At 36.1% G+C, this 15,023-nt stretch overlaps 1 protein-coding gene across 5 annotated transcripts in view; it reads right to left on the reverse strand.

Annotated features, from left to right (window-relative positions):
- LMBRD2 (LMBR1 domain containing 2) overlaps positions 1-15,023 on the reverse strand; it is a 48,707-nt gene that overhangs the window by 28,084 nt on the left and 5,600 nt on the right. For all 5 annotated transcript variants that reach the window (XM_060634491.3, XM_060634489.3, XM_060634488.3 and 2 more), the window contains exons 2-6: positions 7,112-7,338; positions 6,766-6,863; positions 5,332-5,427; positions 2,343-2,510; positions 884-1,094 (exon numbers count right to left, since the gene is read on the reverse strand). In XM_060634491.3, the coding sequence (XP_060490474.1) occupies positions 884-1,094; positions 2,343-2,510; positions 5,332-5,427; positions 6,766-6,863; positions 7,112-7,285 (747 nt within the window). In that variant the 5' untranslated portion in view covers positions 7,286-7,338. The remainder of the gene's footprint in view (positions 1-883; positions 1,095-2,342; positions 2,511-5,331; positions 5,428-6,765; positions 6,864-7,111; positions 7,339-15,023) is intronic.

A 15,023-nucleotide genomic window follows, 5' to 3' on the forward strand; every position in this document is an offset into this window, starting at 1 on the left:
CTCTAAAATAAAATAACATAAAATAAAAAAATTAAATTAAATTAAATTAAATTAAAAATAAAATAACAAAGATGGCATCAATGCCAGTCCTAGTTTTCCACATCCTATTCCTCAGTAGAGAGTTCCTACTTAACAAACAACAACAAAATCTATCCTTCTTCAGTCATTGACGATTCCTCCTAGCAAAATCCAGATCTTGCATAATTAACTGGATTTATATTTCTTGAAGGAATATTGAATAACTGGTAAAATCCATATTCCTCAAATCTGAAACAACTGAATTAGTACCAACTTTAAAGGGTAACAGTATCAAATTTAAATTATCTTTTAAAAATTATTTTCTTACTAAATACAAATTTTTAAGTTTTTTTCCAAAAATCTGAATTTTCAAATATAAACTTCCAAATATATCATAAATAAATACAAAAATTATCAAACATACATTATCTTCTTTTGAAACATGTAATAATAGCCAGCAGATGCCTGAGGAAATGTAATAGAATACTATCTGTGAATTTACTCCTACATTTTCAAACAATATATTCTACTACAGTTCTTACTTTTTGCAGGGAGTAAGTGCCAAAAAGCCAGTATTAGATTTTTCGATCACAACACTTTTAAGAGTAAAAGAAGGGCTCTGTAAGGTTACCCCAAGATGAAAAGCATACCCTGCACTGTTGAATAATTGTTGCTGAATCTGTGGGTTAGAAGGTGGAGATGACACCTCATGAAGCTGGAACGGCCAACAGGAAGCCATCCTACCGGATGGGACATACTGAAGGATCGCACATCACCAAATTTTCCGTGTGAAACCCATTAATGTGCTAACAACAACAGCAACAAACCAATAGTGACTGACTGTTAGTTTAAACTTGCTTATTACCTCCATGACATCTTCTAAAGTCTCTTCTGCATCTGCTTTTTCTGTCATCAGTTTGGCTGCTTTAAAATATGTCTTCATAAGTAGATAACCTCTTTTTGCTCCATTCCAGTACGACCGAGGAATTTCTACCAAACCATATCCCAATAACAACACGAGGAGAAACAGGCCCCATGTATTTGCTGCAGCTATTCCAATTGTCTGAAGCTGGTTCCTGAGAAAGAGAAAACAGAAGCAGATAGCTGTGAGAAAGAAATTTTTCCAACAATTTTATATATATATATATTTTCCAAAAATATAAAATAAAACTAACTAGTGTTAAATGGTTTTTCAGGAAACAGCCCTACAAGATGGCTAGGATCTTACATGAAAAAAAGTATACCTTCCAATCCTCAGCTACTTTTTTAGCAACAGCAGATAATCTGTGCGTTTTAAAAGGAAGTTAGAGCTTAACTGCAGAAATAGACTTTAACACAGGAAACACTGCTTCTATCATAGTTAAAATTAGAATCTAGGATAGTTCATGGTGAAAACTATATATATTTTTTCCCAAAGAAAAGATATTTTTCATTAGGTGCTTTCTTACTCAGTATTAACCAAGAGAAGCCTGAAAAAAATTTTAAAGTCTAAAAAATTTTATGTTGAGCCACACCTACACAAATCTCAGGAATGCAACAGTGAGAATTATCATTACTACTCTATTCCTAAATTTTTGAGATCTCTTCACATAACATTATATAGATCACAAGTATAATACAGATTTCAATTTTATTATAATGTCTGAATCTAACATCAAAGAGAAATACGCTCTCAAGGTATAGTCAGAACAAAAGAAAAAATATTCAACAAGCTCCAAAGAAAAAGAAACCTAAGGGGCACCTGGGTGGCTCAATCAGTTAAGCATCTGATTTCGGCCCGGTCATGATCTCATGGTGCATGAGTTTGAGCCCCACATCAGGTCATGATCTCATGGTTCATGAGTTGGAGCCCCACATCGGGCTGTCTGCTGTTAGCACAGAGCCCACTTAGGATCCTGTCTCCCTCTCCCTCTCCCCTTCCCCTGCACGTGCACTCTTGCTCTCTCTCAAAAATAAACATTAAAAAAAAAACAAACTAGTTATTTTGTCATGTACAAAACTGTACACCTGAAACTAGTATTACACTGTATGTTAACTGGAATTAAAATAAAAACTGCAAAAAAATCATAAGCGTTAATACTTCTAACACATAGCTATTAGACAAATCATTAGTCCTTCATCTAATAGCTACATTTAATAGTTGTTCCATTTTTTTCTTCTTAGAAATATGCGTTATTCATATTTCTTTTTGGGGAATCTATAAAACACATAACTCGGTATGTTTCTCAGTGAAATGTCTGCTTACCTGCCCATATGAGAGAAAAGTAAATTTTTAAAAATGCAAACATACATTAAAATAATATTAAGAAAACAACTTTTCTTACCATTCTAAGTGCAAATGTGGGTTTACAGCTACATATATTAAAAATGCTCCAAAAATCAGCAAATAGGTGCCATAATAGATTGCATTCTCAATCAGTGCAGTTTTGATCTTCCCAGTGATGGAAAACCCTCCTGATCTTGCATAGGACTGCATAAAAGGTAACAGAATCCTAGACGGTTGGAAAAACATGATTACGGAAACAATTGACATGCCTATTTATTCTCAAAATACCAGAATGATGTGAATCTCAATTTTAATGTGTAGTTCTTTTCATAAATATGATTTTGAGTATTAATACTGAACAAACTATAACAGATAACTGAATATTTTTGTAATATTAGATTTTGGGGAGACCAAAGTACATTTCTGGGAGCAAAAGAGGCCACAACGACCAACAGCGAGTACAACGGTGTCACGAGTGACTTTAACGCCTTTATGAAGACTTTGGACTGCATTCAGACAATGAGGAAATCTTTTTCTTTAACAGAAAGGAGATGTGATCAAATTTAAGTCTTCTAAAGACTGGTAAGTCTTCAGCAGGAAGAATGGACTGAAAGGAAACAAAACTGGGACTATGTGAGAGAGGGTAAGGGGTGGTGATATGGTAAGAAGCAGGAAGGGAGAAGTCTGGTTGTGAATACACTGATCAGAGGTACTTAGGACACATCCCAAAGAAGCTGCACTGGAAGTAGTTGGCTATTCAGCTTCAGAATTCGGGAGAGAGGATTAGAAATACAGATCGAGGAGTCATCACCATTATCAGTGGTTCTGAAATAACACCAGTAGATGAGATTTGGAAGGGTGAATATGTAGAATGAGAAGGAAAGAACTAAGGCTGACCCTGGGAAAGATCATCTTTTAAAGGAGAGGTAGAGAACTAACAGGAAGAGCCAGTAAAGGAGACTGAGACAGAACAGTAGATATGGAAGAAAACCAAGGAGCACGCGGAGGAAAAAACAGAAGAAGAAAGCGTTTCAAAGTGGAGAGAGAAAACAATAATCAAATGCTGCCAAGAAGTCTAGTAAATTAGGAACCTGTCTGTGTGAGTGGAGAAGTGGAGCTAGAAAATAGAGTTCAATGGGGGGAGGAAAGAGTAAGCAATGAGGAAATGAAGACAGTAAAAGTAAATGTAGACAATTCATTTAAGAAATTTGGCTGGGTAGGATAAATTGCAGTATATTCATATAATGGAAGATTTTACATAAATGACAAAGCAGAGAATACTGACACGTACAATAAGACGCAGATGAATTTTCCAAATATGTGAGCAAAAAAAGAGGTGCAGAAAAATACATACCATATTAATTCCATGTTTATAAAGTTCAAAAACAGGTAAAATTAATCTATAGTGATGGAAGTCAGAATCATGGCTACCTTTGGGGAGGGTAGGACTGGGAGAGGGACATGAGGGAAGCTTCTAGACTTAGCATGAACATTGTTAATATTCTATAATATCATCTGAGTGCTGGTTATATGGGTGTACTCACTTTGAAAAAAAGTCAAACTGAACACAATTTGTGCACTTTTCTGTACTAATTTATACTTCAATAAAAAAGTCTCCCCCACCCTGAGGGGCACCTGGGTGGCTCAGTCAGTTAAGCATCCCACTTCAGCTCAGGTCATGATGTCTCGGTTCGTGAGTTCAAGCCTCAAGTCAGGCTTTCTGCTGTCAAGGCATAGCCTGCTTTGGATCCTCTGTCTCCCTCTCTCTTGGTCCCTCCCCCACTTGCTCGCTCTCTCTCTCTCTCTCAAAAAAAAAAAAAGTCTCCCTCTCAAAATTAAGCCGTGATGAATAGATCAATGAGGTTAGAAGCTAGGAAGTTGGAAAGGGTTGCATTTGAGAGATCTGGCTTTTTTTTCTTTTCTTCTTTTTAAAAGGATGAGAGAATTGTATATGCTTTGTTGAAACCGGAAGCTGAAAGTATAGGTAGCAAGAGCTGAAGGAGATGGGTCCATACTTCAGGAAGAGGGATTTCACTTTGTAATCACTTTGAGAGTGACTCTTCCATTCTTTGAGTGGAAGGGAAAAGGACGGGTAGGGAGTTGTGCTGGTGGGAAGCTGAAAGAGTACCATGTGAGGACTTCTATTTTCACTGTGAAGTAGAAAGTAAAGTACTCTGAAAGGAGAAAAGGTGACTGATTCTAGGATGTAAAAGAGAGAGAAAGAGCCACAAAGGGAATAGTAGAGGTTTGAGTTCTGTAGTGATTAGAAGGATTTACTGTGGAGAACAAAGCGAGCAGACTAGAGACGCATAGAAGTCTGGCAATGCTGGGAGCCTGGATGAGTCGGATGAACACGAATTTACAGGTGCACTACCTGACTGTGCCGTGTGATTTCTCCCTTGCAATATTCACTAGCTTCAGTTTTAGAGCTCAGTTGCCTGCAGAATATCTAAAATGCTCAGTAGGCAGTGAATAACGTGAATTTGGAACCCAGCAGAAAGACAAAGCTACTGTGGGTAGAAAGAAACATTTGGAATGCATCAGATTATGCTTACAATTAAAGCTATACAGAGAGGCTCAGGTAACAAGATGACCAAAGATGGGACCCTAGGGAATGCCAACATTCAGGAAATGGGCCACAGAAATAGAACCCATGAAGGAAATTCAGCAGGTTGGGCTAAGCAGATAGAAAGAAAACCAGGAGACAATGATGACCTTAGCAAGAGCAGTTTCATTTAAAACTGGGACTGGAGGAAGACTGAATGGAAGAAGGTCAAGAGAGAAGGCAGTAACTGGAAGGGAATGGTGACAAGGAAAATTTTTGGTTTCTGTATTCTATTTCTTGTTTGTTGGGGGTTTTTCGTTTCATTTCTTCTAAGATGGGAGAGAAGTGAATGAGCAGAAAAGGAGAATATACAGATTTAAGAAAAAAAAAAAAATTAACACTTGAATAAACCCTAAAAATGAAGGTTCACAGAGAAAGTATAATCTTTTTCTTTTTACTTCAGCCAAAATTTAAAAACTTTTTATCCTTCACTATCACTTACCATGTTAAAAATTGTGATGTCCAATATACTACCCTCCAGAAAATTGGCATGATTCCATCAGGAATGTAACTCCATGGCTTGAAACATGGATGTTGGCTGTTTAACAACAATTTATAGCCAATTAATAAATGATGACTACTTAAATAAGTTACATAATTAACTTGTGCATGGCAAAGTTCATTTACATTCAGATATTAAATTACCGACTCTAGCTTCCAAAATTTCACAGAAAACTTAAAATTCAAAGCAGACCGTCAAACTAAAAAAAAAAAGAAACAAAGGGAACAAAACAGTTTGTTCTAGAGAGGAATGCCACTTAAATTTTCAACTTTCAGCGTATTTTCAGTCCTTGAGTAAAAGAGGGCATAATGTTCACTTAATAGACTGATAATGTGAGTCTTTAAAAGTGAATGAATATGTCATGAAACTAAATCTCTGATTTGACTGCCTTTAAAACTGGTAACTGTCTTTAAAATACACACTCCATTTTGTGGGATTGGTTATTTTCTGGGGAGAGGGAACAGGGAGGTGAAAGAAATTAGGTGATTAACTCCTGGTAACTGGAGCCCTAACTGATTAGTCACTGTGGCACAGATCCCATGGACAGAGATGCCAGTATCTGTATATAATTCTGTTTGAGTTTTCTGAACATATGTGTATCTTCCATTAATAGTCTTCCCTGACTATAAGGATACTGTTTAGTCTAGGAGCTTCCAACGATTCACAACTGCTGCTGATCCATATTCAATTTTTAATGTGCTTTAAAGGGAGTAACAGTTACATTTTAAATTTACCCTTATTCAGGTTAGATTAAAAAAATAATAAAAGCTGCATAAAGAAGCATGCAAACACTACTTAGAGCATTGGTAAAAGCTACAGTCAACATTTATTAAAGCTATTTACTTGGAAGTTTGACATGGATTTAACATAACCTTTCGATAATTTGAACTTTATTCATTCTCGGTCTAAAACTATAATGGTTTCAAAGGATGCACAATATGAAAAGAACATCCTACATACAGAATAATCCCCTTATACAACCTTGTAAATCAGGCAAAAGAGAAAATGAAGGTTTTTTTAGACTAGAGAGAGGCTGAGAAGAAAAAAAAAAAGCCATTGGAAGTCACATTCTTAGTAAGAGGTAGAACCAGGGCTAAAAAAATCAGGTCATCTCCAAGTTTCTTCTTAGCATCTACTGAAAGGCCTCGTGCACCAATAAATATGTAAAATTTATTTAAGCTTTACATTTAAATAGAATACAATGTAATTAAAAGTCTACTAGCAAAGGATGGGAGAGGAGTGGGGGATGAGTAGAAAAAGAAGATAAACTTTATAAATTTAAATCCCGAATGGTAAGAATAGACAATATTAAAGTAATTTTTCCTCTACACTATTTAAAAAAAGAAAAAGAAAAAAAAAAAAGGAAGAAAATACCTTGGAACTGGGGTAGCAGTTGCGTGGAATCCTGTAATGTTGCTGTTCTCGGTAGGGCTTGAGTTTGCGGCTGCATGCTTACACCGGTTGTATATTGTCTAAATCAACGAACACATGGTTTAAAAATGAAAATCAGAAGGTTACAGAGTTAAGGGATACTGGGGGGTATCAACCTATCCACCAGTGACCTTCCTGGTTATGTTTTTTAATGATCAAATTCACAAAGATTTAAATACAAAAAGTTAAGCATGACCTTATATAATTTAGCTGTTTTAAGAACATATCTCAAACATGCTGTATGACTACAATTGCCTTTCAAATTGCAAAACTCAGTTTCACCTCTTACCGTACTAACATCCAGAGGCAGTATGAAGACGATAAGAAAGCAGAGATACCAAGCTAGCAGTGTTCCAATAATTACAAGTCTATGCTGTTTCTTAAAGTCTCCATATCGATGAAGTAGGAATAATGCCAGAAAAAAGACAAAAACAATCTCGAGTCCCAAAGCTGCACCACTCATTATTGAATGTTCACTCTAACCAAAAGTCATTCATGTGCAGGTCTGGATCATATCTGTAAAGTGGAAAAGAAAAAAAAAAGTAGCATTAACATAAACAACCACTTGGAAATTTCCTAAATATTTGTTTATTGACATATTAATTAATTCTTTGGAAAATTGTCAGGCTTTACATTGAACTACAAATAGAAGGAAAAAGGGTATGCCTGGGTGTGTCAGTCGGTTGAGTGTCCCACTTCGGCTCAGGTCATGATCTCACAGTTCATGAGGTCAAGCCTGGAATCAGGTTTGCTGCTGTCAGCACAGAGCCTGCTTTGGATCCTCTGTCCCACCACCGCCTTCCCTCCCCTACTCCACCCCCACTTGCAGTCTCTCTCTCTCTCTCAAAAATAAATAAAACATCAAAAAAAAAAAGAAATAGAAGGAAAAGGATAATTCCTACTCTCAAATACATATACAATTTTTGAAAACAGATCTTAAAATCTTGACATAAATTGTATCTTCAGGAAAAAAGTTATCTTAATGAAAATTATACTACTTCTAAAAATATTGCAAAATAATACTGAACGTGAACTGTTTCAAAAGTATCATTTGGAATTTGTTCCTTACAGTTATAAGCCCCAACAGAAGTTTTATACAAATACACAATTGACTAGATCCTAAGTAATCAGACGTTTCGTAAAATAAAGTTTTCCACAGTCCATTACTTAAAATGTTCCAAAAGAGGGAAAAACAGCAAGAAAAAGACCATTTGAAAACATTTCCTTTAAACCAATTTTACAGTAAATTTCATATATTAAAAAATAAATTAAAAAAAAAAAAAAAAAAAAAAAAAAAAAACATTTCCTTTATTTGAAATAGTTTGTTTTTGTGTGTGTGCTAATCTTGTCTTAACAACTTTAATGACTTGAAATTCTTATTTATTTACTGCTTCACAAAACAGTACTTGACACTTGAACAACTTAGGTTTGAGCTGTGTGGGTCCACTTACACATGGATTTTTTTTTTTTTTTTTTGATAAATACAGTACTTTAAATATATGTCCTCTTCTTTATGACTTTCTTTTTTTTTTTTTTAACGTTTTTTATTCATTTTTGGGACAGAGAGAGACAGAGCATGAACGGGGGAGGGGCAGAGAGAGAGGGAGACACAGAATCGGAAACAGGCTCCAGGCTCCGAGCCATCAGCCCAGAGCCTGACGCGGGGCTCGAACTCAGGGACCGCGAGATCGTGACCTGGCTGAAGTCGGACGCTTAACCGACTGCGCCACCCAGGCGCCCCTTTTTTTTTTTAATTTTTTTTTTCTTTATGACTTTCTTAATAACATTTTCTTTTCTGTAGCTTAGTTTATTATGAGTATATAATATGCATACAATATATGTTGAATCATTATGTCATACACCTGAAACTAATATAATGCTGTATGCTAATTATCTTCAATAAAAAATACTCACACTATAAAATAAACGTCAAGTTCATCCAGTAAAACACACACATAGACATACACACAAAATATCTATTAATCGGCTGTTTACATTACAGGTAAGGCTTCTAATCAACAGTAGGCTAGAAACAGTTAAGTTTCCAGGGAGTCAAAACTTATACACAGATTTTCGACTGTACAGGGTTTGGCACCCTGACCCTTGCAAATGTATACTTACCACTTTTCCATTTACCTATATAAATCTTATTTTCTTTAAAGGAAGTTACCTATTTTATATGTAGAAAAATTTACCAATGATTATTGAATAAAATCATACACTTGAGAATTGGTTTTTAATTTTTAAATTTTATTTAAATCCAAGGTAGTTAACATATAGTGTAATAATGATTTCAGGAGTAGAATTTAATGATTCATTGCTTATACAAAACACCCAGTGTTCATCCCAGCAAGTGTCCTCTTTAAAGCCTATCACCCATTTAGCCCATCCCCCCACCCAAAACCCCTCCAGCAACCCTCAGTTTGTTCTCTGTATTTAAAAGTGTCTTATGGTTTGCCTCTCTCTCTTATCTTATTTTTTCCTTCCCTTCCCCTATGTTCATCTGTTTTGTTTCTTAAATTCCACATATGAGAGAAAAATCATATATTTATCTTTCTCCGACTCACTTATTTCACTTAGCATAATACACTTTAGTTCTATCCACATTGTTGCAAATGGCAAGATTTCATTCTTTCTGATTGCTAATATTCCAGAGTGTGAGTGTGTGTGTGTGTGTGTGTGTGTGTGTGTATCACATCTTCTTTATCCCAAAACCAGCAGAAGAAGGGACATAATAAAGATTAGAGCAGAAACCAAGGATATCAAAATTTAAAAAAAAGAAAGAAAAAAAAACACAGCAGAACAGATCAACGAAACCGCAAGCTGGTTCTTTGAAAGAATTAGATTTTTTTTTTTTTAACGTTTATTTATTTTTGAGACAGGGAGAGACAGAGCATGAACGGGGGAGGGTCGGAGAGAGAGGGAGACACAGAATCGGAAGCAGGCTCCAGGCTCTGAGCGGTAAGCACAGAGCCCGACATGGGGCTCGAACTCCCGGACCGTGAGATCATGACCTGAGCCGAAGTCGGACGCTTAACCTACCGAGCCACCCAGGCGCCCCTTTTAAAGAATTAGAAAATTGATACACCCCTAGCCAGTTTGATCAAAAGGATAGGATCCAAATAAAATCACAAATGAAAGAGGAGAGATCACAACCAACACCATAGAAATACAAACAACAATATGAGAATATTATGAACAATTATATGCCAACATATTGGTCAATCTGGAAGAAATTCCCAGAAATACATAAACTACCAAAACTGAAACAGGAAGAAATAGGAAATATGAATAGACCCATAACCAGTAAAGAAATTGAGTCAGTAATCAAAAATCTCAAGAGTCCAGGGCCAAATGGCTTTCCAGGGGAATTCTACCAAATATTTAAAGAAAAGTTAACAACTATTCTTTTGAAGCTGTTCCAAAAAAAAAATAGAAATGGGAAGAAAACTTCCAAACTCATTCTATGAGGCCAGCATCACCCTGATTCCAAGACCAAAGACCCCACTAAAAAGGAGAATACAGACCAAATTCCCTGATGGAACATGGATGCAAAAATTATCAACAAGGTACTAGCAAACTGAATCCAACAATACGTTAAAAGAATTATTCACCATGATTAAGTGGGATTTATTCCTGGATGTAGGGCTGGTTCAATACCAGCAAATCAATCAACATGATACATCACATTAATAAAAGAAAGGATAAGAACCACATGATCCTCTCAGTAGATGCAGAAAAAGCATTTGACAAAATACAACATCCTTTCTTGATAAAAACTCTCAAGAAAGTAGGGATAGAAGGATCATACCTTAAGATCATAAAGGCCACCTACTAAAGACCCACAGCTAATATCATCCTCAATGGGGAAAAACAGAGCTTTCTGCCTAAGGTCAAGAACACAACAGGGATGTCCACTCTCACCCATTGTTCAACATATGTTGGAAGTTCTAGCCTCAGCAATCAGACAACTAAAAGAAATAAAACGCATTCAAATCGGCAAGGAAGAAGTCAAACTTTTAATCTTCCCAGATGACATGACACTCTATGTGGAAAACCCAAGAGTCCACCAAAAAACTGCTAGAACTGATATGTGAATTCAGCAAAGTCACAGGATATGAAAATCAACATACAGAAATCTGTGGCATTTCTATATACCAATAAAGAAGCAGCAGAAATAGAAATCAAGGACTCGGTCCCATTTATAATTGCACCAAAAACCATAAAGTACCCAGGAACAAACTTAACCAAAGAGGTTAAAAAATCTATAGAAAGTTGGGGCACCTGGGTGGCTCAGTCGGTTAAGCGTCCGACTTCGGCTCAGGTCATGATCTCGCAGTTCGTGAGTTCAAGCCCTGCGTCAGGCTCTGTGCTGACGGCTCAGAGCCTGGAGCCTGTTTCAGATTCTGTGTCTCCCTCTCTCTCTCTGACCCTCACCTGTTCATGCTCTGTCTCTCTCTGTCTCAAAAATAAATAAATGTTAAAAAAAATAATAAAAAAATAGAAAGCTTATGAAAGAAACTGAAGAAGACACAAAGAAATGAAAAAACATTCCATGCTCATGGAAAAACATTTCATGCTCATGGATTGGAAGAACAAATATTGTTAAAATGCTGATACTACCTGAAGCAATCTACACATTCAATGCAATCCCTATCAAAATAACACCAGCATTCTTCACAGAGCTAGAACAAACAATTCTGAAATTTGTACGGAACCAGAAAAGACCCCAAATAGCCAAAATAATGTTAAAAAAGAAAACCAAAGTTGGAGACATGACAATTCCAGACTTCAAGTTATATTACAAACCTGTAATCATCAACACTTGAAAGTATTCTTAATTATAAATGCTGATAATACAGACACCAGCAAATGGTTTATTTTTTCTCTCTCTATGCTTTTAAAATAATTTACCTTTACTAACTAAATGCAGCATGTTCAGTTCACCTTTGTAAAATCAATTTTAGGCATTTTTGTTGGGTCCACGGACTAACTACACTATTCCAAGTAATAAATATCTTAATAGTGAATCAAGATTGTGATGCAAAGGGGCGTCTGTGGCTACATCAGTTGGGTGTCTGACTTCAGCTCAGGTCATGATCTCAGGGTCCATGAGTTGGAGCTCCGCATCTGACTCTGTGCTGACAGCTTGGAGCCTAGAGCCTGCTTCAGATTCTGTCTCTCTCTCTCTCTCTCTGACCCTTCCTTTGTGTATTTCAACTAAACATTCCTTTGTGTATTTCAACCAGTATTTTCATATTTTTTAAATATCTCAAATTGACCCTCTTTCATCACTCTATCACCATATCCTGCAATATCTTTCTTCAAAGCACTTATCCACCTGATATAATGTATATTTATATTTATTTTCTCCCTGTAGCCCTTTTCCTCCATCCCCACCTCCCAGACTTTATGAGAGCAGAGACTTGACTATTCAGTACTATATCCCATGTCTCTAATATAGTATTCAGCATACAGTAGATATTCAAAGAGTATTTGTTGAATGAATGAATAAATAAGTGAATAAAAACATTACATTTCAGTATATACATAATTTTTATTAATGCTGACTCCAAGGCAACATAAAACTCTTGTTATGTTCTTCAAAACCGATTTTACAAATACTTATCACAACTCAAAGACTTACTACATCTCTGCCACTACTAACCACTACTCAAAATTTCAAATTTCATTTTCTATGAGAAAAACTTATACCATCACAATAAGAGTAGGTCAAATCTTATTTGTAATTCAAGAATAGATTAAATGGATAACTCCATGCAGAATGTGCTGATGAAAGCCATTACCATCTTCAAGATCCAGCTTTTAAACAAATATAACTCAATGTGAATTTAAATGTAACATAGTTATTATCTGAAAATCCCTTTATGGTTTGACTGAGATATTTACTTTCCTGAAATTGTCCAGTCCAAGGAATATGGTAATCATGGAAAAAAGACTGAATATCAGAGATTACCAAGGAAATGCTAAAGTACGGCAGAAGCAAATGATAAATTATTGAAGTATAAGAAATGATATTAAGATTATCTAGTAACATTTGAAAATTACCATAACATTAATGGAAAAACTCAATTCACACATTTTACATTTATTATAATATGCATGAAAAACACTTAAGACATTGGGGTGCCGGGGGGAGGGGGCTCAGTTGGTTAAGCGACCGACTTCAGCTCAGGTCATGATCTCACAGTTTGTGGGTTCGAGGTCTGCCTGGGGCTCTGTGCTGACAGCTCGGAGCCTGGAGCCTGCTTCGGATTCTGTGTCTCCCTCCCTCTCTCTGCCCCTCTCCTGCTTGTACTCTCTCTCTCAAAAATAAATAGACATTAAAAAATTTTTTTGAAAGAAAAAAGGAAAAGAAAACACTAAGACAAAAATGAATTATAAGATTATTGGCATAGGCAAACAACAAAATCAGTTATAAACTTACCACAAGCTACTAATATTTTTTTACAGTAGCTGTCAATTTTTCAGTCTGATTCGATTGCACTTTAAAATCTTATAGATGAATAAACAGAACTATGGATCCCTTATTCTAGTAATAAATGGTTTGGTTCTATCTCTTCCATTCTCAGTGTATTAGTCTCCTATTCCTGCTATAAACAATTCCTATAAACTCAGAGGCTTAAAACAAGACCCTTATATCATAGTTTCTGTGGGTCAGATGTCCAGGCACAAGTTGGCTCAACTGAATTCTCAAGATCAAAAGCAAGGTGTCAGCAGGTCTGTGTTCCTCTCTGGAGACTCTGGGGGAAGAATGTACTTCTAAGTTCATCCAGGCTGTTGACATAATTCAGTCTGTTATAGTTTTAGAGCTGAGATCGCCATTTCCTTGTTGGCCGTCAGATGGCATTTACCCTTAGCTCCAGAGGCCTCTTTCAGTCTTTGCATGTGGCCCTATGTACCTCAGAGACAGCAATGGTTTGTCAAATCCTCTCAGGAATCTTGGACTTTCTCTTCTACTCTCGGGGGAGAAAACTCTGCTTTCAAGGGCTTATCTGATCTCACTGGGACAATATGGATAATCTAGTCATATTTACTGGTTCCAAGGATTAAGGCATACATATCCTTTAGGGTCTATTATTCTGTTTACCACACCGTCCATTCTGTTCAACCTGAACTCCTGTTGTCTTGTTATGGCACAAGGTTAGGCCTAAGGGCCCCATTAAACTGGAGATGAAAATTGGGGTTTCCCTAATCTTAGGTGAGAAAATAATAGTTTCAAAGTCCATGACTTTGACCTGTACCTAAATTCAAGTGAGGAATTATTTTTTTCAGTCTAGAATGACAGCACTTTTCAAGGTTCTTTACGAATCCCTATATCCTGTTTTGGTTATTTCAGCTCAATAATTTTGTGTTCAAAGCTAGAGGCACACCTTATTCCCCATCTGATCTAGTTATCTGTATGTTCAATTAATAAAATAACTATCAATTAAAATCTAATAAAAATATAGATTAGACAACTCAGGTTTGGTTTAGTAAAAAAACCTCACAACCAAGGAGTACAGCAATTTGGCGATATGTATCAGATACCTTTAGAAAGGTACATATCCTTTGTCCTAGCAATCCCTCTTCAAATAACCTAAAGAAAACCCAAAACCTGAACAAAAATTGATCTATGATATTATCTTTCATGGCAGCATTATTTAAACATGAAAACATAGCAACAACTTAAATGTTTGTCTAGGAAGTCTCAAAAGCGTCCACCAGTCTCATTGCTGTCCACTGCCCTTTTGAAAAAAGAAGCCAAGGGTTTCATAAATCACTAATCCTGCAAACCTGTCCGTACTGATGGGAGCAGGGATCTGTGCATGAGTCAAGGACTACAGAACAGCAACACTCCACTACAGGCTGTGATTCAAAGAAGCCACCAGATTCCCCAGTCTGGAAGAAAAGTGAGATCCACAGGGGCACTTTAGAGATGGCAAAGGGACAGGGGTGAGGTCCGAGGAAGTGCACATAAGAAACACATGGACAAATATACATCAAAATGTTAACAGTGGCTGTCCTAAAATGATAAAGACATGATTTCTATTTTCTTCTTTGTGCTTTTGTGTTATGTGTTTTTAATTTCAAATAAAGTATTATTTTGTAATTTTAACATTAGTTAAAAATCAGTGTAGTAATATGAAGGTAAAACACACAGCAAATAGAAAATGAAAAATTCTGCTGTGGTGCTGGGT

Source organism: Panthera onca, chromosome A1 (assembly GCF_046562875.1).
Source record: "Panthera onca isolate mPanOnc1 chromosome A1, mPanOnc1 haplotype 2, whole genome shotgun sequence".
NCBI lineage: Eukaryota > Metazoa > Chordata > Mammalia > Carnivora > Felidae > Panthera > Panthera onca.